Source organism: Eptatretus burgeri, chromosome 1, assembly GCF_056783735.1.
Source record: "Eptatretus burgeri isolate ZD-2024b chromosome 1, Ebu_testis_v1, whole genome shotgun sequence".
Taxonomy (NCBI): domain Eukaryota; kingdom Metazoa; phylum Chordata; class Myxini; order Myxiniformes; family Myxinidae; genus Eptatretus; species Eptatretus burgeri.
In genome coordinates, this window is record NC_140961.1 from 53,751,414 (window position 1) to 53,774,993 (window position 23,580).

General features: G+C 44.0%; 1 protein-coding gene across 3 annotated transcripts in view; it reads left to right on the forward strand.

The window, feature by feature from the left end:
- Positions 1–23,580, forward strand: part of MIS18BP1 (MIS18 binding protein 1) — a 184,037-nt gene that overhangs the window by 131,531 nt on the left and 28,926 nt on the right. For all 3 annotated transcript variants that reach the window (XM_085884325.1, XM_085884342.1, XM_085884332.1), the window contains 3 exons: positions 1,710–1,922; positions 5,238–5,407; positions 20,574–20,731. In XM_085884325.1, coding sequence (XP_085740451.1) covers positions 1,710–1,922; positions 5,238–5,407; positions 20,574–20,731 — 541 coding nt within the window. The remainder of the gene's footprint in view (positions 1–1,709; positions 1,923–5,237; positions 5,408–20,573; positions 20,732–23,580) is intronic.

The window sequence follows — 23,580 nt, forward strand, 5'->3', positions numbered from 1 at the left end:
CCCCCCCCCCCACCACATTCTCCACTCGCTTGCACATGTGATGTGAAAAATAATGTTGTGGAGGCCGTGTTGGCCAATCAGCCTAGATGCACTGAGACGGATTGAGGTCCTATTTTGCACCTTTACCTCGCTCATTTTGGTACTTCGCATCTTTACCTCGTTGATTGAGAGACACGCTGGAATCCTCTTCCACACAGAGCCACCCATAATGGCGACTAGAGTAGTTCGTCGTGCCCAATTGAGAAGTTTACAATGGATGCTAATCGTCCCATCAAATATCCCCAGAGTATATCATCTTCTGCCCACAACAATGAAGTTTTTCTTGCTTTCACGAGAAACATCGACAGTGTATAATTAATGGGCCCAAATCATCAACATTAAGTCTGGATATTTCCCCTGCTCCCTTTGCTCCTGACTGCTGAAAATGTCTTTCATCATTGATAATAGTTTCTTGGATCTTTTTAAGTGTCCCAATAAGTATTTGCAATTGTCAAGGCAGTGATAGCTCAAGCTGTCCACCCAACCGAATTGACTTTGTTAGCATGGTGCTCAATTTTCTTGTTGGTACTCGTATATTTACCTTCAAACGTTATAGTATCCAGATCAGGATCCGGATCTTCACGAAAATCAAATCAATTTGTCCTTCCTCTCAATATTATTTCTCTCTTCTTCTATCTCCTAACCTAACCCCTGCCCTTACACTTTTGGCACTCTCCTATCCTCCCCCCCCACCCCCACCACATTGTTCTCTCACTTGCACATGTCATGAAAATATAATAAAAATCACCAGTATAAAAATATTATCATTTGGAAAAAGCCTGTCTCAACCCAGATTATATCTCCTTGCGCCTAGTACAATTATTGGAAGTTTTTTCCTACCTTCGTGAGAAACATCAACAGGTAACAGCTTGTTGGATCTTTTTCGGTGTTCGAATAATTATTTGCGGTTGTCAGGGCAGCGATATCTCAAGCTGTCCACCCTACTGGATTGACTTTATTAGCATGGTGCTCAATTTTCTTGTTGGTACCCATGTAGTTTTAACAGTCGATTGTCCTGTGTTTCTCAGAATCCAGGGCTGGTCAAAGTCTGCATGTTAAGTCGCTATGAGTAAGCCACTCACACAAATAATGGTAATTGTGTGGGATACAACTCGGGATCAACAGTTTCTTGCTAGTGGCAAAGTAAATTTGGGATTATTTTAAATAAAGGTGAAATATGTGATTGCCTTCCTTGTCTTGTCATAGCAAAATCTCACCACTTCAATTACTCTATTCCTCTGTGTTGAAGAAAAGAATTCTTCTGGATTGGGGTTGGGGGAGAGGAGAGTAGTTTAGCACATGAATCTTATTTTCAAGCCTCTTTAATCCCCTGGACTCTTGCCCAAGTGTTTTGGCCCAAACGAAAGTTTGTCCGTCTACTAATTTTATGGATTTTGCTTTATTATGGAGGTAAATTCTGAAAATGTACATGTGATCATCTCTGCTTCAAATGGGAAAACTTTAAATTTCTCACATTTCTTCATTGTGGTTATTTTCCCCCATCAATGCTGTCTTCTATGAGTCGATGTACATGGTATTCTAGCCCATTAGGGTTCTGAACATGCTGTGTTATCTCTGTCCATGCTGTTACATGTGTAGCATAGTGCTGTGTGAGCAGAGGATGGATGACCAGTTCACAATCCATTTCTTTTATTCCTCTCACATGGAAGGGGACAGGCATTTAAAGCACAGGATCATACAAGTCCAGAACAAAGAGCAGTTGGAAGAAGCAAACGCAAGCAGCGTCTCATGAGTAAATGTTCGCAAGGTGTGTTAAATGAAGATGACAAACAAGATCATGCTGATGTTCAACAAGACGCAGCAAAAGGCAACCAAGATCAGATCGTTCCTTGGACAAAGAAGGAGCTGAAAAGGTTGAACGAGTAAGTGATAATGTCTCTGAACCTCGACATGTGCGTATTCACGGTTCATAAATTGTGACCGACTTGTACATTTGTGGCCCTGTGCTTTGTGTATTGATGGTTTTTTTTTCATGTATTCGTGGTTTTTCACGGGTTTATTCGTCATTTTTCTAACCTGCTTCTACATTCGCAGTTTTTCGCGGGCGTATTCGCATTTTTTGCGGGGGATTTTTTTTATTTTTCCCTTTGAATCCTGAACCACCGGGAACCTATCCCCCTTTTTCCCAATGAAAACAGAACATGGCCTGACATTTACCAATCGACATTCGCTGTATTTCAGCATGTGTGTGTATATATATACAGTGGGGAGAACAAGTATTTGATACACTGTTGATTTTGCAGGTTTTCCCACTTACAAAGCACGTAGAGGTCTTTAATTTTTATCATAGGTACACTTCAACTGTGAAAGACGTAATCTGAAATAAAAATCCTGAAAATCACATTGTATGATTTTAAAATATTTAATTTGCATTTTATTGCATGAAATAAGTATTTGATACATCAGAAAAACAGAACTTAATATTTGGTACAGAAACCTTTGTTTGCAATTACAGAGATCAGACGTTTCCTGAAGTTCTTAGCCAGGTTTGCACAGACTGCAGCAGTGATTTTGGCCCACTCCTCCATACAGATCTTCTCCAGATCCTTCAGGTTTCGGGGCTGTCGCTGGGCAACACAAACTTTCAGCTCCCTCCAAAGATTTTCTATTGGGTTCAGGTCTGGAGACCGGCTAGGTCACTCCAGGACCTTGAGATGCTTCTTACGGAGCCACTCCTTAGTTGCCCTGGCTGTGTGTTTCGGGTTGTTGTCATGCTGGAAGACCCAGCCACGCCCCATCTTCAATGCTCTTGTTGAGGGAAGGAGGTTGTTGGAAAAGATCTCGCGATACATGGCCCCATCCATCCTCCCCTCAATACGGTGCAGTTGGCCTGTCCCCTTTGCAGAAAAGCATCCCCAAAGAATGATGTTTCCACCTCCATGCTTCACGGTTGGGATGGTGTTCTTGGGGTTGTACTCATCCTTCTTCTTCCTCCAAACACGGCGAGTGGAGTTTGAACCAAAAAGCTCTATTTTGGTCTCATCAGACCACATGACCTTCTCCCATTCCTCCTCTGGATCATCCAGATGGTCATTGGCAAACTTCAGACGGGCCTGGACATGCGCTGGCTTGAGCAGAGGGACCTTGCGTGCGCTGCAGGATTTTAATCCATGACGGCGTAGTGTGTTACTTATGGTTTTCTTTGATACTGTGGTCCCAGCTCTCTTCAGGTCATTGACCAGGTCCTGCTATGTAGTTCTGGGCTGATCCCTCACCTTTCTCATGATCATTGAGGCTCCACGAGGTGAAATCTTGCATGGAGCCCCAGACCGAGGGAGATTGACTGTTATCTTGAACTTCTTCCATTTTCTAATAATTGCGCCAACAGTTGTTGCATTCTCACCAAGCTGCTTGCCTATTGTCCTGTCGCCCATCCCAGCCTTGTGCAAGTCTACAATTTTGTCCCTGATGTCCTTAGACAACTCTCTGGTCTTGCCCATTGTGGAGAGGTTGGAGTCTGATTGATTGAGTGTGGACAGCTGTCTTTTATGCAGATAACGAGTTCAAACAGGTGCAGTTAATACAGGTAATGAGTGGAGAATGGGAGGGCTTCTTAAAGACAAAACTAACAAATCTGTGAGAGCCGGAATTCTTCCTGGTTGGTGGGTGATCAAATACTTATTTCATGCAATAAAATGCAAATTAATTATTTAAAAATCATACAATGTGATTTTCAGGATTTTTGTTTTAGATTCCATCTTTCACAGTTGAAGTGTACCTTTGATAAAAATTACAGACCTATACGTGCTTTGTAAGTGGGAAAACCTGCAAAATCGGCAGTGTATCAAATACTTGTTCTCCCCACTGTATATATATATATATATATATATATATATATATATATATATATATATATATATATATATATATATATATATATATATATATATATATATATATATATATATATATATATATATATATATATATATATATAGGCCCTCCCAGGCCTCAAAGTGTGTGTGTGTGTGTGTGTGTGTGTGTGTGTGTGTGTGTGTGTGTGTGTGTGTGTGTGTGTGTGTGTGTGTGTGTGTGTGTGTGTGTGTGTGTGTGTGTGTGTGTGTGTGTGTGCAGGCCTTTTGCCACGTAGATAGTGTGGGTTTTCAATGCTCCCGCCAGATTTTATAACCTAATGGTTAAAAAGAAAATGTTTGGGTGTGTTTTATTGCCCTACTCCTCACGCTGCCTTACCTTCCCTTCCTATCCTCTCAAGCTGCCTTCCCTTCCCCTCCCCTCATGTTTACCTCCTCCCAAACCCCCTTCCCTCTGCACCCCCCACGGGCATCTCGAGGCGGTGTCTGTATGCTGTGTTAACGCGCAGTTTTAACATACCTCATTTTGTTCAATGTATTGAGAGCCTCATTGATATGCATTGCTGTCTACGCTATCACGGATGATTTGCCAATAAGTGATGAAACCGGTCCGGTACCTGAGGAGAGTGTATAGCATTGAGATTCTCATGTGCGTACGATGTGTGAACGTCTATATAGTTGTTGAGGAATTCTGGGAAGGGCTCATAACAGCGTTAGCACTTACCTTGTGTAAGTCTTCTTGGGTTTCTTTATGCAGCTACTTTGGATGGAGGAGTGTGGGAGGGGTTTCTCATATGTGTGTGTGTACACACACACACACACACACACACACACACACACACACACACACACACACACACACACACACACACACACACACACACACACACACACACACACACGATGTACAATGAGCAATACCTAATTTGAAATTGCTGTAGCAGCTTTATTTACGAACCGATTTTAATGAAGCAAAAGTTAAATGATAGCGTGTGCATGCCTGTGCGCTCCCTCACCCCCCATATCTCCCCCTCTTTCTCCTTGCTCTCTTTCTCCCAACCCCACCCCCAACCTCCCCCCCCCATTAGTATTGGTATTTGCCCGTGTATATGTATATTGTATATATTGTCAAGGATTTCCATTGGGAAGCGTATGAAACATCATTTGAGACCATATCTATCCTTGCTTGTTTATTATGAGCTTAACAGGGTTGAGCTACTTACTTTTTTGGTTGAATGTGCCTTTTTCCTTTTCACAAGTCATTGATCTTGCTTCTGCTGCTACTATTAGTATTACTAGTACTATTTCCAACACTCCTGTGCGAAGCTGTAGCAACTTCTACATTATATGTGTTTATCTTGTCAGAGCTGTGCAGGCAGTGCCCACGGATGTGCCGGAATACTGGGAGCAGGTGGCCAGCTTGGTCAATGGTCGCACAGCGAAGGAGTGCCAGCAAAACTTTGTTTGTAAGGCCAAAAGTCCAAAGAAGAAGAAACCAAGGCTTCCAAAATCCACCAAGAAAATGACCAGTCGAGGTTTGTTGCCCTTGCTTTGTGCAAGGAACTTTTGCAAAGGAGAAACCATTTGGCCTATTACACTTGCACTACATTAACACCAGTCATTCATCCAATCTATCGGTTCATCAACTCCAAGGAGATGAGGGAGGAGTAAGGGGAGGGGGGAGGAGGAGGAGGAGGATGGATTGGAATAGAGACCTCACTAGTCTGTATACACCCCTCTCACTACAGTGTATACACCCCTCTCATCTGTGATTAGGTCTTGTTTTAATTTCTGGAAGGAGTCGCTTTATTTATAATCCTAGCCATCTGGGGTATTTGATTAGGCAAGAGTTGATTGGTTATTCCCATCCAATTGCGGGTAAGAGGCGTGATTGGGTCTTGTTTTTCATTTATATGTTGACTGCTATTGACATTGAATGTGGTACATGCTTGGGAGCCATGGTGGTGGGTTTGACGACATCATCACGGCATTAGTCCAAGCTCTGAGCACTTCAATAAATATATATATTAGCCTGGTGTTGGCGCAGTGGTAAGGGCAGCGGCTTGGGATCCAAAAGGTCCTGAGTTCAAGCCCCATTAGGCCACTGAATTAATACACCAGGGGGTTGACTCAGCCTGTCATCCTTCTGAGGTCGGCAAAGTGAGTACCAGTGTACTGGTCCCGGTGTATACCCCGGTTAAAATAGGTGTACCATATCCCTGTGTCGTAAGAGGCGACCAGGGTTGCATCAGGAAGGGCATCCAGCGTAAAACATGTGCCAAATCACTCTGCGGATCATTCGGATGATCCGCTGTGGCGACCCCTAACGCGAGCAGCCAAAAGAAGATATAGATATATATATATATATATATATATATATATATATATATATATATATATATATATATATATATATATATATATATATATATATATATATATATACTCAAGGGGCATGCTTGCACACTGTAAGCAATGACTCCAGAACAATCTACGTGCAGCCATGATAAATGTAAGCTGTACATTGTTGCGAAAATGAATCCTAGGGTTTAAAGATGCTTAATATAGCATAGTTATTTCCTTAAGTTGCATGTTTTGCATCAGCGTAAAAGTAATTGATTGTGAAATTAGATCGGCGTTGCTATTACGTCTACATCTTGGCTTCTTAACCGGGGGGAAATATCGGGAAGTTGGGGGGGGGGGATGAGAAGTTTCCAAATTTTTAGTCTTTTCTCAATTGATGCCACAAAATAGTTCCCCGAGTCACTGAACGTTTTCTTACATAGTGCCATGTACAATATCTCACAGCAGCTGCCATTTTCACTTGACATTTCCTTGTTGGTGTATGTGCGTTTAAACGCTGGCAGATGGTTAGTGTATCCTCGCTCTCCTGTTCCCATGTGTTCATGGTCTCGTGTTACTGTATACCTGGGGTGTGTTCCATGAGTAAACAGCTTGCTCTTGCTTGCCAAGTGGCTTGCTTGATTTAAAACGCTGAAGCAAAGCACTCCAACAGGATGGGAGAGCTCAGCACCACTTCACACATGTCGGTCTCCGTGTAAACAATGCCATTGTGTGGTATTCAAGCAAATGCTTTCTGGACCATGGTTTTCAGTCTTGATTGATTCTCTTGTGACAACTTCCCCAAACAAATTTATAATGTTAGCAAAGGCTACAGAGTACGAGGAAGAGGAAAAGAAAGACAAATAGGGAGTCAGAAGTCGGAGCCACATGCCAAGCTTATACAAGGACTTATCATTGTGTATTTTAAGGATGTGTTTTGCATGTTTGTAGATCTTGAAGGATTACAATGAAAAGTGGGTTGCATTGCGATATTGTGTGTCAGGGTGGTGCTGAGGCGTCGTCCACCAGACAGCAGTCTCCTTGGGTTAACCTGAGGCGGTCCCTTCAGGTGGGTGCCTGGAATGTCCCATCCCTAGGAAAGGATGATCTCCTGTCTCTGTTATCATCTGAGCTCAAGCATTTGAGCATCGGTATTGCAGCACACTCTGAGGTTTGGAGATCGGATAGTGGTGAGATCATGACGGGTGGTTACACCTACTTTTGGTCTGGTCGCTCTAATGGTTCCCATGCCCAAGGAGTTGCTGTAGCTGTGTCCAATAAGCTGACTCCGATGATAATTGAGGTAACACCGGTCAACGAGAGTATTATGAGATGAAGGATTCGTCACTCTGGTGTCGTTTCCCTGGTCTCTGTACATACTCCGACTGAGGCGAGTGATCTCTCCGTGAAGGATTCATTCTATGCCACACTCGAGTCTGCGGTTGATCAGTCCCCCAGGCGAGATACTCTTCCAGTCTTGGGGGATTTCAATGCATCGACTGGAACTGATAGGGATGGTTATGAGCCGTGTGTTGGTCCCCATGGGTCTGCAACTGCCAACCAGAAAAGTATTAAGTTCCTTAAATTTTGCAAGAAGTCATGAACTTTGTGTGGCTGGTTCATGGTTTCAGCGCCCACATGCTCATCGCTGGACTTGGTATTCCAACGCTGGTGGTGTGGCAAAGGAGATTGACCATGTGGTCATTAATGGGACCAGGAGGATGATCCAGAAGTGCAGGATCGACTGGAGTGCTCAGGTCCTCAATACTGACCACAGGCTTGTTGTAGCAACTCTGAAGTTTCAGCTTCAACTCGGGAGAATGGTACCATCCCAGCCGAGGCTGGATGTTGGCAAGCTTAAGGATGAGAGGGGATATGAGTTTGCGAACAGGCTGAGTGGGGATTTGGTGGTCTGGGTGCTTTAGGGAATCCTGAAGAGTTGTAGATTGCCTTCAGGACCACCATCCTTGATGTTGCCGGTGGATGTCTTGGAACTCACCGTAGGGTGAAAAAGAATTTTGTCTCTCAAAGGACACTGGATACCATTGACCAGAGTCACAGCGCCAGGCTGAATGGCAGAGCTGAGCTGTTCAGGGAGTTGAGGCGTAAAACTGTACGTGCACTGAGGATGGACAAGGAGGCCTATGTGTGAGTAATCTGTGAGGTGATAGAGCATCACCTGTGGTCAAGTGATTCTCTTCCTGCTCACAGGGAAATTTGTGCATTGCGTTCTTCCAAGCCCGTCCCTCGGTGTACTGCAGTGAGAGCGGAGGGTGGTAGGTTCGACAGAGGAGACCGAAGTGAAGGCCCACTGGGCTGATTACTTTAAGCGGCTGTACCAGTCTGATCCACCAGCTGTTGGGTTCGATGCCTGGGGTGTTACTTTCCCTGTTGTTCACCCTCCAATCAACTGTGATCCACATTTGTTTGTGGAAACACAGGCTGCGGTGAACCGGTTGACATGGGGTAAAGCTCCTGGGATCTGGGGTAAAGTTCTGGGAGTTGAGGCGTAAAGTTGTAAACAGCCTGGGCAGATCGAGGGGAAACTTCACACAAATCATAAATGTTCCCCAAGCCATGGGTCTCCAAGTTTGTTTAAGAATAATTGAAAGATCACATGGTTTGGCAGCCATATTGGATTGAAGAAAACATTAAATAATGTTTTCTCTGGAACCGCTTAATCAATCGACTTAAAACTTCATAATTGTGATCGAGTTGTGATGGAGAATACATTTTTTTAATTCCAACTTGATCGGACGTATGCTCTGACAGCCAGAGTTATAAATTTCTTTGGATCTGGCCTCTTTTTGATTATTTTGTTTTTTATTTTTATTTTGAATAATTTTTAATATTTTTATTTTTATTTTTAATATTAATAATTTTGAATATTTTTATTTTGAATAAAGCTAACTTGGCTGTGCTTCGATGGGTTTGAGGGTAGAGGAGCAGCAACTGAAATGCAAATCCTATCCAGGTTCCTCCTGATGATTTCATCTTTGCTTTTTGTTTTGTTCGGGTTCCTTCTGATTACTCCAATGCAGGACTGTACCGATTTGGTCTTTCATTTGATTTGAATTTAATTTCTTTTAATCCCATTCTATATTCAACTGAATAATAATGAAAAACGTCATGGGTCAGGGTCAAGTGTCAAATAAAAGCGGGGTTATATCAAAGCGGGACATCTTGGTACCCGGTCATCACTGTCAGCAGTTATAAAGTGGCAGTTCTAATTATGTCTCTTAATTATGTAACACACCAATACACAAACGCCACACAAAACAAGCCCTGGTGAGGGGCTGCAATCTCTGCTCTTTTTCTTGTTATTTACTTTTGAATTGATTACACTGAACAACAAAAATTTTTTACTGGAGATGTGTAAAGTGATTTAGACTAATTTGGGTACGCTGATTTCAAAAATCATAACCGTTTTGCTGTATCACGTCAGGATTTTCAGTAACAGAAATATTCCCATTGCCTAGAAGTCAGGATTTCAATGAAATTTACAAAAATTCATTTATTCATTTATTTCATCATGAATGCTTCAAAATTATAGAAATTACAGAAAAACTCCACTAGAATGGAATTAAAAATGCTTTAGGCATTTGGCTTTGCGTTTGTGCTGCTCTGTGTCAGTTTCACGATGCAGGAACCAGCAGAAATCGCCCATCATGTTCGGATTGTGCCGCCCTTGGTAACGCGTCTCCATGAGTGAAATCTCTTGGTGGAATCGCTCGCCGTGCTCGTCCGAGACTGCTCCCAAGTTGTCAGGGAAGAAGTTCAGGTGCTGGTGTAGGAAATGGATTTTCAGGGACATCCTGGAGCCAAGTTTCCTGAAGGACTCCAGCAGCTGCTGCACTATTTCTTCATAGTTGTCCGCGTGCTCGTTCCCCAAGAAGTTGTCCGTCACAGCTTTGAAGCTCCTCCACGCTGCCAGCTCTTTGGGGTTTAGAGTTGTCGGAAAAGTTTCGTCCTTCATAATCTGTCGGATTTGCGGTCCAACAAAGACACCAGCCTTGATCTTGGCCTCCGACAAGGTGTTACCAAACTTTTCCTTGAGGTATAAAAACCCACGCCCATTCAGATCCATTGCCCGTACAAAACTTTTCATCAAGCCGAGCTTTATGTGGAGTGGTGGAAGGAAAACCTTGGCTGGGTCGACAAGGGCGACATGCTTCACGTTGTGTCGACCAGGTACATGCTCTTTTCGCTCTTCCCAATCTTTCTTCGTCCAGTGATTCTTGTCGTCTCTGCTATCCCAGAGACAAAGGAAGCACATGTATTTCGTGTAGCCTGACTGCAGCCCTAACAACAGCGCCACCACTTTCAAGTCTCCGCAGATGTGCCAGTTGAAGTCATTGTACTTGATGGAATCAAGCAGCTGCCGCATAGTCTCATAGGTCTCTGTCATGCCGAACGCGTGAGCCATTGGGACTGATGGTTTCTCGTTGCCATTGTGGAGCAAAACAGCCTTCAAGCTGTTCTTCCCCGAGTCGCTGAAGAGGCACCAGTCTGCAGGATCGTGATCACACCCAAGTTCTTTCAACAGACCGTTGATGTCACTGCAGAATGTCATCGTGTCTTCCATCTCAAAGAACTCAGCCATGTCTCTGTGACGTGCTCTGAACAAGGATATCTTGGTGTTAGGTTCAAGTAGATTCCACTGCTGCAGCCTTGATCCAAGCAGCTCTGCCTTCGCCTTTGACAGTGAGAGATCTCTTACAAGATCATTTAAGTCTCCCTGGTTCAGAAGGTGTGATTCTTGAGTGTCGGGTTCAAAAGGTTCATCATCACCATCCTCTTCACCACTGCTTACAGCTATGTTCTGATCAGCTGGAGGTGTTGGAACGGGGTTCTCGTCATCATGAGGCACAGGTTTACGAGCAGAGACGTAGTCAGCGTACTTGATGTGACCTTTATTCTTCTTGTTGAATCCGGCGATGCTTGTGCAGCAGAAATAACAATCATCATGATGATTCTGCGGCTCACGCCATATCATGGGCACCGCAAATGGCATGCTCGCGCGCTTGCCCACCAACCACTGAGTCAAGGTTGTGTGACAGCTTGTGCAGCAGATGTGTGGTGCCCAGCTCTGTTCTTGGTCCCCCACCTTACACCCGAAGTAGTGAAAGTAGGCGGCCTTCATTTTCACTGCTGTAGATATACTTCGCTGTTGATCTTTTTTGGTATACCGACCACAGACATAACAGAAGTTGTCAGGATGATTGGTACAGGAACGCCTACTCATCTTTATCTGAAAGAAAGAAATATAACACAAGTTAACAACAATTGTACGAAATAGACATGTTAAAAGACATGTAAATTTCATTGAAATCCTGACTTCTAGGCAATGGGAATATTTCTGTTCCTGAAAATCCTGACGTGATACAGCAAAACGGTTATGATTTTTGAAATCAGCGTACCCAAATTAGTCTTAATCACTTTACACATCTCCAGTAAAAAAAAAAATTTGAAATTTGTTGTTCAGTGTTATGATTGTGATTAGTCACAATCCAGTGAACTCCTCTGAAGAAGATGAAGGTGAGGGTGCTGAAGGTTGTCCATTGCAGGGGACGCAGGTGAGGGAGCTGATGGTGTTGAGGTGGTGGGACCGGAGTAAAATAACATGAGTGATCGACAACTGTTTTGCTGAGTGCTGCTCTTTGTATAGCAGCAAAATATCATCCAGTCCTCTCTTGAATTTGAGGTATCGTTCCATCACTGAGTCAGCATTTTGTAATTCGTCAGAGATTGCCCTCATATCCTTCACCTCAGCCAGGAACTTGACAATTAACTTTGATCTTTCTCCCTCTTCCTTCTCTTCACTGCCATCCTCCTGCTCCTCCTCAGCAACCTTGATAAAAATATAATGACCGTTTTTACAGCCATTTTTCCCTGCTGTGCAGGGGTTGGGCTTTTTCTTGAGGCAATGTTTTATGGCCGGATGCCCTTCCTGACGCCAACCCTGGTCGCCTCTTACAACACACAGGGATATGGTACACCTCTTCTTACCGGGGAATACACCGGGACCAGTACACTGGTACTCAATTCACCGACCTCGGAAGGATGACAGGCTGAGTCAACCCCCTGGTGTTAATTCAACAGCCAACGGGGCTTGAACTCAGGACCCTGGGATCCCAAGCCACCACCCTAACAACAAAGCCAACACCAGGCTCTCAGCAACCTTGATAATGGCCTCCAAGTCCTCCTCAGTCAGCTCCCTATGTGAGGTAATGAGCTCCTCCAATTCTTCAGTCTCCATGTTGTCGAAGCTTTCCCCTCCCATCTCTCGTGCCAACCCGGCAATTTTCCATCTCTCTTTGGTGTTGTTGGGAAAACCATTGAAGTCATGGCCATAGATTCTGCCAACAAGCGCTGAGGATGGGGGCTTTCACTTTGTTGAGAGAGTCCTTGAAGGTGCTGATACAGTGGGCTATGCTGAAGTCCTTCCAACATTTCCTGATGCGAAGTTCGGGATCGGTCTCCATACCTTCCTAGATGCAACAGAATGTGCGGTGGGTGTAATATGTGTTGTAGGTGACAATTACACCTTGGTCTCATGGTTGAATTATGGATGTGGTGTTGGGTGGCAGAACGATGACCTCAACATTGGGGTGAGCTACCTTCAGCTCTTCAGGGTGGCCTGGGGCATTGTCCACCAGCAGGAGGACCTTGAAGGAGAGGTTCTTTTCTGCCAGATACTTCTCCACTTGAGGGGCAAAGCAGTTATGGAACCAATCCATGGAGATGACAGCTGTTACCCAAGCCTCTTTATTTGCCCTCCAAACTATGGGCAGAGTGTGCTTGTTTTTGCCCTTGTGAGCACACGGGTTCAGTATACAGTACAGCATCATTGGCTGAGCATGCAGTCCCTTTTGGTATGGCACAGAGGAGAAGAGATGCCCGGCCATTTGCAGCCTTGAACCACCATGCTGTCCTCTCTCGCTTGGAGATGGAAGTTCTCGTGGGAATTTTTTTTCCAGAAAAGGCCTGGCTCATCAGCATTAAAGACCTGCTGTCGTAGGTACCCTTTCTTCACAATCAGCTGTGAAAGTTGAATGGGGAAAGTTCAGCTGTAGCTGCCTGATGATCTGCTGAGGCACACTCGCCTGTGAGCTTAACATTGTGGAGGTTGTACTACTTCCTGAACCGGTCAAACCATCCCCTGCTAGCTTGGAAGGGACTGGGGCTACTCGTACCTGCATCACGAACTGCATGACTTGCGCTAGCAGCACCACCTGCACTAACCAGATGATCATACGTGCACTTTGCCTTTTCACGAATAATAAATACTGCAGGTCCACCCAAAGAAACATTTTTCTGCGCATGGTCCTCAAGCCACATATTCAATTCCTTCTCCATTTTTTCAATATGGACGTCCCTGCCCTGCATAACGACTTTGGCACTGGGTGCTGCACTAGCCGTGACACTTTCATGAATCGCCTTCTCGCTTTTATTTATGCATCGGACAGTACACTCGTTCACACCATAATAGCTGCCCACAGAGGCCGCACTCTCATCCCTTGATGGTCAGTCAAGCAACTCCACTTTCTGGCTCAAGCTCCTAACTTTTTTCTGCCTCTTGGAAGCAGATGGTTCTCCTGCACTACTCTTATACTTAGAACCCATGATTGAATTGAAACAATAAGTACAAAATTGAAAGAATAAAGCACAAAAGTTCACGAGCACGAAGAATCACAGCGGGACAAGGCCGCAGGACGAGAACAAAGAGTTAGGCCCACTACACGCTGCACAGACGAACTCACTCAGGGAATTGTGGGTAGATGGAGGAGGGGTGGGTAGTGACCATTCTTTGTGTGGGATAGTCCAATGTTGGTGGGAGATGGCTTATGCCCACAAAAGCCACGAGTATCTGGAACACGAGGGCCATGAAAGTAGAAACAGTACACATTTTTTTACTGCGAATAACTAGGTTCCATGAATTGCGAATCCATGTATGTCGGGGTTTTTCAGTATTACTATGTTCTTATATTCAAGTGCTCACCATTGTCTTCGTAATTTGTGTTGTCTAGTTACCTCCACCACTGAAGATGGACGGAGGTTATGTTTTCACCCCTGTCTGTCTGTTATATTGTTCACAAACAAACAAACAAACTCAAAAAGTTGTAGACAGATTTGGATGAAATTTGGTAGAGAGCTTTGGGTATGTGACAAGGATGAAATGGTTACATTTTGGTGATGATCCGAATCCAGATCTGGAACCGAGATTTTTTTAAGGTGATTCTTCACCATTGAGTGATGGCTCTAAAACGACATAGAGCATCCATCCATCCATTGGGATCATCCTCTGTACAGAGTGTTGGTGCTGCCGAAGCAGTCTCCAGCATCTATCCATCCATTGGGATCATCCTCTGTACAGAGTGTTGGTGCTGCAGAAGCAGTCTCCTAGGCTATTGGGCAGTATCCCAGATGGGTCGCCACTCCGACGCAGGATACTTGAATGGCTCAATCATCCCAGCAAGCTGGTACTCATTTTGCCGACCTCCGAAGGATGACAGGCTGAGTCAACCTCACATGGCATTAATTCAATGGCCAAGCGGGATTTGAGGTCAGGACCCTAGGACCCCTATCCCACCACCCTAACCATTAAGCCAACACCAAGTATACATATATCAAGGCATCTCGAAAGGTTGTGGACGGATTTGGACGAAACTTGGTGGGCAGGTTGGGTATGTAACAAAGAAGAATTGATTCGATTTTGGTGAAGATCTGAATCCGGATCTGAGAAATTTTAAAAGTGAATTCTTCACCATTGGGCTAAAACGATATATAGCATGATATTTCAAAAAGTTATGGACGGATTCGGACAAAACTTATTGGGTGAGTTGGTTCGGTGACGAGAACAAGCTCGTGAAATTTTAGTTCAGATCCAAATCCAGATCCGGGCCTGGTGTTGGCGCAGTGGTAAGGGCAGTGGCTTGGGACCCAAGAGGTCCTGAGTTCAAGCCCCGTTGGGACACTGAATTAATATATGTATGTATATATATATATATATATATATATATATATATATATATATATATATATATATATATGTATTTATATAATGTGTATATATATAAATATATATATATATATATATAAATATATATAAACCAAGTCGAAAACACCAGGGGGTTGACTCAGCCTGCCATCCTTCCGAGGTCGGCGAAATGAGCACCAGTTGTACTGGGCCCGGTGTATGCCCCGGTTAGAATAGGTGTACCATATCCTTGTGTGTCGTAAGAGGCGACCAGGGTTGCGTCAGGAAGGGCATCCGGCGTAAAAACCTATGCCAAATCAGTATGCGGACAACAAAACGAATTTCCATACCGGATCGGTCGAGGCCCGGGTTACCAACGACCGCCACCGGTACCGGTGGTCAGCAGGGTACCAGTGGAAATTGTGCTACTGCTGGGCGAAGGAGGAGAAGGAGACGGGGAAGGCGAGTCCGGAGGCAGTGGGAGAGGGGGAAGGGTAGAAGTGTGGAGGTGAGAGTTGGAACTCTGAATGTTGGGACGATGACTGGCAAAGGGCGAGAGTTGGCTGATATGATGGAGAGAAGAAAGGTGGACATACTGTGTGTACAAGAGACCAAGTGGATGGGGAGTAAAGCGAGGAGCATTGGAGGTGGTTTCAAACTGTTCTACCATGGTGTGGATGGGAGGAGAAATGGTGTCGGGATAATCCTGAAGGAAGATCATGTCAAGAGGGTATTGGAGGTGAGGAGGGTGTCTGACCCAGTGATGAGTGTGAAGTTGGAAATTGAAGGGGTGATGATGAATGTCATCAGTGCATATGCCCCACATATGGGGTGTGAGATGGAATATAAAGAAGATTTCTGGAGTGAGTTAGATGAAGTGGTGGAGAGTGTATCCAAGGATGAAAGAGTGGTGATTGGAGCAGATTTCAATGGACATGTTGGGGAAGGGAATAAAGAGGATGAGGAGGTGATGGGGAGGTACGGTCTCAACAAGAGAAATGTGGAAGGGCAAATGGTGGTAGAGTTTGCAAAAAGAATGGAAATGGCAGTGGTAAACACGTATTTCAAGAAGAAGGAGGAACACAGGGTGACATACAAGAGTGGAGGTAAGTGCACACAGGTGGATTACATCTTAAGTAGGAGATGCAACCTGAAAGAGATTAGTGACTGTAAGGTGGTGGCAGGGGAGAGTGTAGCTCGACAGCATCGATTGGTGGTCTGTAGGATGACTTTCGAGGTGAGGTTGAGGAAGAGAGTGAGGGCTGAACCAAGGACCAGATGGTGGAAGCTGAAGGAGGAAGACTGTTGCGTGAAATTTAGGGAGGAGGTGAGACAGGCGCTGGATGGTGGTAAAGATGGGTGGGATGATTGGGCAACGACAGCAGAAGTTGTGAGGGAGATAGCTCGGAAGGTACTTGGTGTGACATCTGGACAGAGGAAGGAAGATAAGGAGACTTGGTGGTGGAATGAGGAAGTACAGGAAAGTATAAGGAAGAAGGGGTTGGCTAAAAAGAAGTGGGATAGTCAGAGAGATGAAGAAAGTCGGCAGGAGTATAAGGAGTGGCGTCGAAAAGCAAAAAGAGAGGTGGCAAAGGCCAAGGAAAAGGCATATGACGAGCTGTATGAGAAGCTGGATACAAAAGAAGGGGAAAAGGATTTATACCGATTGGCAAGACAGAGGGACCGAGCTGGGAAGGATGTGCTGCAGGTTCGGGTGATAAAGGACGCAAATGGGAATGTGCTGACGAGCGAGGAGAGTGTGTTGAGAAGGTGGATGGAGTACTTTGAGGAGCTGATGAATGAAGAAAATGAGAGAGAGAGAAGGTTGGAAGAGGTGGAGATAGAGAATCTGGAAGTGGGGTGGATCAGTAAGGATGAAGTGAGGACTGCTATGAAGAAGATGAAAAGTGGAAAGGCGGTTGGCCCAGATGGTATACCAGTGGAGGCATGGAAGTGCTTAGGAGAGATGGCAGTGGGGTTGTTAACCAGATTGTTTAATAAAGTCTTGGAAAGTGAGAGGATGCCGGAGGAGTGGAGATTAAGTGTACTGATTCCGATTTTCAAGAATAAGGGTGATGTGCAGAGCTGTGGAAATTACAGAGGGATAAAGTTGTTAAGCCACACCATGAAGTTGTGGGAAAGAGTAGTGGAAGCTCGGTTGAGAGGAGAGGTGACGATCTGTGAGCAGCAATATGGGTTTATGCCAGGAAAGAGCACCACTGATGCGATGTTTGCTTTGAGAATGTTGATGGAGAAGTATAGGGAAGGCCAGAAAGAGTTACATTGTGTGTTTGTGGATTTAGAGAAAGCTTATGATAGGGTGCCAAGAGAGGAGTTGTGGCATTGTATGAGGAAGTCGGGAGTGGTGGAGAAGTATGTGAGGATCGTGCAGGATATGTATGAGGACAGTGTGACAGCGGTGAGGTGTGCGGTAGGAATGACGGACCGGTTTAAGGTTAAAGTGGGATTGCACCAAGGATCGACTCTGAGCCCTTTCCTGTTTGCAATGGTGATGGACAGGTTGACGGACGAGATCAGACTGGAGTCTCCATGGACCATGATGTTCGCGGATGACATCATGATCTGTAGGAGAGTAGGGAGCAGGCTGAATCGAGCCTTGAGAGGTGGAGGTACGCACTGGAGAGAAGGGGAATGTTAGTCAGTAGGAGTAAGACGGAGTACATGTGCGTAAATGAGAGGGAGGGTGGTGGTATGGTGCAGTTGCAAGGAGTTGAGGTGGGGAAGGTGGATTGGTTTAAATACTTGGGATCAACTGTCCAAAGTAACGGAGAGTGTGGGAGAGAAGTGAAAAAGAGAGTGCAGGCAGGATGGAGTGGGTGGAGAAGAGTTGCAGGAGTGATTTGTGACAGAAGGGTAGCTGCAAGAGTGAAGGGGAAAGTATACAAGACGGTAGTGAGACCAGCTATGTTGTATGGTTTGGAGGCGGTGGCACTAACAAAAAGACAGGAAGCGGAGCTGGAGGTGGCAGAGTTAAAGATGCTGCGATTCTCGTTGGGAGTGACGAGGATGGACAGGATAAGAAATGAGTGTATTAGAGGGACAGCGCAGGTAGGACGGTTTGGAGACAAAGTGAGAGAGGCGAGATTGAGATGGTTTGGACATGTGCACAGGAGGGAAACGGAGTATATCGGGAGAAGGATGTTGAAGATGGAGCCGCCAGGCAGGAGGAGAAGAGGAAGGCCAAAGAAGAGGTTCATGGATGCGGTGAGGGCGGACATGCGGGTGGTCGGAGTGTCAATGGAAGATGTGGAGGATAGAGCAAAATGGAGACAGTTGGTCCGCTATGGCGACCCCTAGCGGGAGCAAGCCGAAAGAGGAAGAAGAGATCCAAATCCAGATCCGGCCTATCAGTGGGATACAAAACATAAACTAATTAGCCTGGCAGAGGTATGTGCTCTACCGAGTGCCCTTCTAGTTTTTGAATGTAATTATCTGAGTTAGTTTTAATACATATTTCCATTTTCCACAGGTGTGAAACACAAACATTTAATCATGTCAAAAAAGAGGAAGTATCAAGATGACTACCTCAATTATGGCTTTTTAGGTCATCTCGTTAGACCTCATTTCCAGTTTTAATCTCTATTGTTTTTGCTGCCACTCCCTTGCCAGGAAGACCATGCAATGCATTAGGTACTCTCTAAGTCAAAGACCCATGCCTTACTACAATCCTGATTCTCCTCTTCTTTACTCTCAAGATATGGCCACCGGCTATTCTACTGAAAATGTCTTCTGCATTATTCTCTCTTTACCATTCATTATTTTAAATATCTCTATCAGACCCCCTCGGAATCACTTCCTTTCTAATGTACTAGCATTGAACCTGTCACTTTACTGACAGTAGTTGAACAGCATAGCTTATTTCCAGTATGTTACACTACAGGTACAGTAATACAATTTATTGGCGGTCAATATTTGCAAAAAAAATTATTCCGGAAACATTTTTAGCTCGGCTATTCGAAGAACAGAGAGCTATAGCGATACCCCCGGCGTGAGCGTCGGCGTGAGCGTGAAAATTTTAAAGTTTTTGGTGCAAGTTATTTCCTTTCTAATGTTTTTTATCGACCACACTATTTTTTACTGATTACAATATACAAATACATATATTGATTTTAAATTATTGAGATCAGACTTCACTGCAATGCTTTATAAAAAATATTATTAGACTAGTCTTTTAAAAACGATAAATGTATAAACAGGCGAGCATTGGGTGGCTTTGACACCAACTCTCTGGTTTTCCTCCTAACAACCCAGTGTTAATTTAAGTAATGTGCACACTTGACACTTATTCTCCAAAAAAAAAAACACATTACGAATTTGTTTTATGTTTTATGTTCCCAGGATACGTCGTTTTTTTATTTTCCCAAGTTTCAAATTGCAATTCTCATTGAGTCATGAATGATAAACCATTGTTAAGGCCAAGCCGAGCGCTAGACATAATGCCGTAATGACGGACGTCCCAGAAAAAAAGAGTGTGACAAACAGAAGGACAGACAGTTCAGGAGAAATCTTGCTATGATAATATATAGATAAAGTCCTATCTCCTTAAGTAGCTCCTTATAACTTAATATAGCTAGCCACAATGTAGTTGCTCAACTCTGAGCCCTCTCTGTGGCAGGCAGCTATGTCTTTCCTCAAAAATGCCTTGGGCCTGCTCTTTGCTCATATGTCTTATTTTTTGCTCCTGTTTGTTTTAAACATGTCATTTGAAGGAATATTTCTTTCCAGAAAAGTTTTCAATGTTCCTAGAGAACATGTTTTAAGCCTTTCTGGCAATAATTGCTTCTTCCAAATGTTGCTGTGCAAAGAAAAATTTATTTTTAGCAGCGTCTCGCATAGCGAACGCTGCTCATAGAGAGCTCGGCGTTGTTGTTCTTCTTCTTGTTCTTGTTCTTCTTCTTCTTCTTCTTCTTCTTCTTCTTCTTGTGAAGACAAAACCTTAATCTCGAGGACTCGGCTCTTGTATATACAGGATCCGGATCTCCTTAAATACTAAACACATGTACACATCCTCACATAGACGGTGCCTTTTGAGAGCGTCTATCATGAACTTTTAAATATATTCGGACATTTGCTTTAAAGTTTCGAAAAGTTCACGTTACTATTTAAAGATTATTCCATTTATCATATTGTAATTTCGTAAATACATTATTTATTTCGTAAATACACGACATATCGTAAATACGTAAAGACATTATGACGCGTTTCGCTATTGGCTTAATCAAGGCACGTGACGAAATATCGGAAGTTGTTGTTGTTTTTTTTTTTTTAGCCGACAAAATCTTTAGGACGCTGCTCGTGGACACATTTGTCCTTGTTTGTCATAAACCTGCATTTTTGATGCGATTTGTGGAGTGCAGGTACGGAAAAAGTGAAAATGGTGCAAATAACAGCTCGTGCGGGAACACTGAAAAGGAAGCACGAGGTGCGCGAATTTCTCAACAGTCTTCACAGAGAGGACTGCGACGATCCATTTGATTCCAGTACCACACCTGTCCCGAAGTCCAAGAAATTCGTTGTAAGTCATAATTTGTGCTTGACACAGAAGTGTACAGCAATATAAGCTTCATGCTGAAAGTTGTGCATAAATCACCTGCAATACAAGGATATTATGACATGTCGGTTTACTTTTGCATGAATTTTGAGGTCATTTGTAGACGATGTACAAAATGGTATGCCGTATGGGATTTCAACCTGGGATCCTTGTTTTATGAACTATATGCTCAGACATTGGTTCTCAAACTTGGGGGACATGGAATGTATGCTGATGTGATGCAAGAAAGTTCAGGAATTTTTTTTTTGTCTTGATCACATATTGGACAAAGTGTGCTACCATCAAGTCAAGGGTGTATTAACATTAAACCTTGTAGGAACTTTGGAATTTTGTCTACAAAAAAAGCATTCAACACCAAAACGCCTGCTATGCTAACTTTGCCTCTTCCTTTGCCTCTCCTTCGCAAAGTTTTTCAGGTTGCTATACATCCATTGAGGCCACTTTGTGCCAATGTGTATCTTCCTTTTATGGAAGGAATGTTAACGTCTGTACTTTCAGTTCAGTTATTCACAATGTATCCGATGATTCATTGTCTATCACATTGAGAACATGCCTTTAATTACTTAACATTACTTTTGGAGAGTTTGGGCTTTCTTTCTTGAGCATTTCGAGTCAACAGTGCACGTTTTGCCTATCCTCCTCAGAGTCTTGAACACAGCTGCAGTTGAATCATGAATTTGGGCCGCATGGAGTCGATGTCACTGGCTAAGACTTTTTTACCTACACTTTTGTCGTGTAATATTTCCTTCCCAGAAGCAACAATATGCACCACACTGCAATGATATCAGTAATCCCTACCTATATTTTAATAGCCCTTCTGCATGTGTGGAACTTTCTGATAACCAATCACAGTGTACTACATGAACATATGATGGTGCTGCTATGGAGCATTTCATTTCCACACATTATATGGGATTCCATCATGTGTTGTTTGCATTTTATCTACAGTTTTTCCTGCTTCCATAATTATATCCGTGAGCATATGTGCACATGTAAAGATATCTCCATCAAATGGTAAGCATGAACCCTCTCGCACAAGGACTTCCTGCAAAGGTTCTGACCAATAGGGCATGCCTACCACACATCCAATCTTGCGCCTTCAGTTACAGTGTGTGAAAGACGCTTTTAGTTGCAGTCTGTGTGAGACACAGAACCACCCACTGCAGCGAGCAATGTGTCAACTGCTACGCTAATACCTGTAACACGCAAGTCAACCAGCTTTTTTAGCAATGCCAGGCCAGCGTGTGTGTGTGTGTGTGTGTGTGTGTGTGTGTGTGTGTGTGTGTGTGTGTGTGTGTGTGTGTGTGTGTGTGTGTGTGTGTGTGTGTGTGCGTGTGCGTGCGCGCATGAATATAGAACTGTTTAAATAAATGCACAGTGAGAGAATGAGTAGCCATAGAAACGCAACACATTATTAGCTTCAGGAAATGAATTGTTTTTGGGGTTTTTTTGTACAAGCAGGTTTATACGAAGTAGTCCTGCAGCGTAGTCTGATATTTCAGATCAATTGTTCAAATTTGCATAAAAGCACCAAAATTGGTACACGTAGAATAATGTATTCCGAACAATTCTAGATATGGAACTACCCGAGATTATGCCTTGGTTAGCTTCGGCGGCCATTTTCCAAAATGGCCGCCATTATACTTTGGTGAAATTGGCTATATGCTCTTATTTTCTTATTGTATTGGTGGTAGATATAAGGAAAGTGTAAAATTCAGTAAATTGACCATGAAAAGGCGTATTCAAATATTATGAGCCAGTATTTTCTTCATGGTGACGCGTCTCCTCATTGGCATTTGGATGCATGTTCGCCTCCTCAAACTCCATGATCACTCTGGCCACCTCAGGTCCGGCGACCATCCAGCACCTCAGAGCACTGGGATTGTCCGTCAGGCCAACGGCACCTCCGTCACCCTTGACACAGCATTGTTTTGTTCATGTGCTTGGTCAAGAGGAATTGCTGTGAATGCCCTCTTGGTCTTTTGCACTGTGAAGTGGCCTGCCTTGAACTCATTGTAGATCTCTAGGTGCTGTTGTAGAAGTTCTGCCATGTCACGCAGATGGACCGGTATCCACCGGGCATAGTTTATATGGTCCAGCGCAAAGAACCATGGGACTATCTCAGTGAGAGCATCCAGGTACATGATGAAATCTCCCTCTCTCAGAGATCGCACGTAGATTAGGATGGAGAGCTCCAGATCCAGGACTGTTGCCCAGTACAAAAACTGGGGAGAGCTGTTCTCTTTCTCATGGCACCAGTCTTCGAAGTCCTCGGGAGGCTGGTCATCTTCTGCAAGGTCAGCTGGTCAAAGCTGACCAAGGCAAAATCTCGAGTGGCTCCATATCCAGAATTGTTCAGATTACATTAGTCAACATATGTACCAACAATTGGTTTGCTATGGTTTGTACTAAGGGTGGGTGTTGCCTTGGTTAAATGGAGTCATGCCCAGAATTGCCCCCATCTGAGCATGGCTTCAGGAGAGGCTGAAGAAGGAGGTGGGCATCGTGTTGTGGTTGTGGCTCCTCAGGGTTAAAAGAGTGCATCTATAATATAACGATAGTTATTTCAAAGTATCTGTTTCGTTAAGTGTATTGTAATACATGTGGATAAATATGCATTGTGTATGTATTATCTGGATGGTCCTTTGTGTTCATTTTCCATGTACATATATAACTTATTTCCTTCCTAAAATCAGTTAAAACCGGATGAGTAACCGCTTGCCGCACATCCGCCACAATATAAGTCACTTCGAAGAGGGTTGAAGTGGTCGGTCATCACAGACCGAACCGTGATCGGAGAGGAATTTGGATAA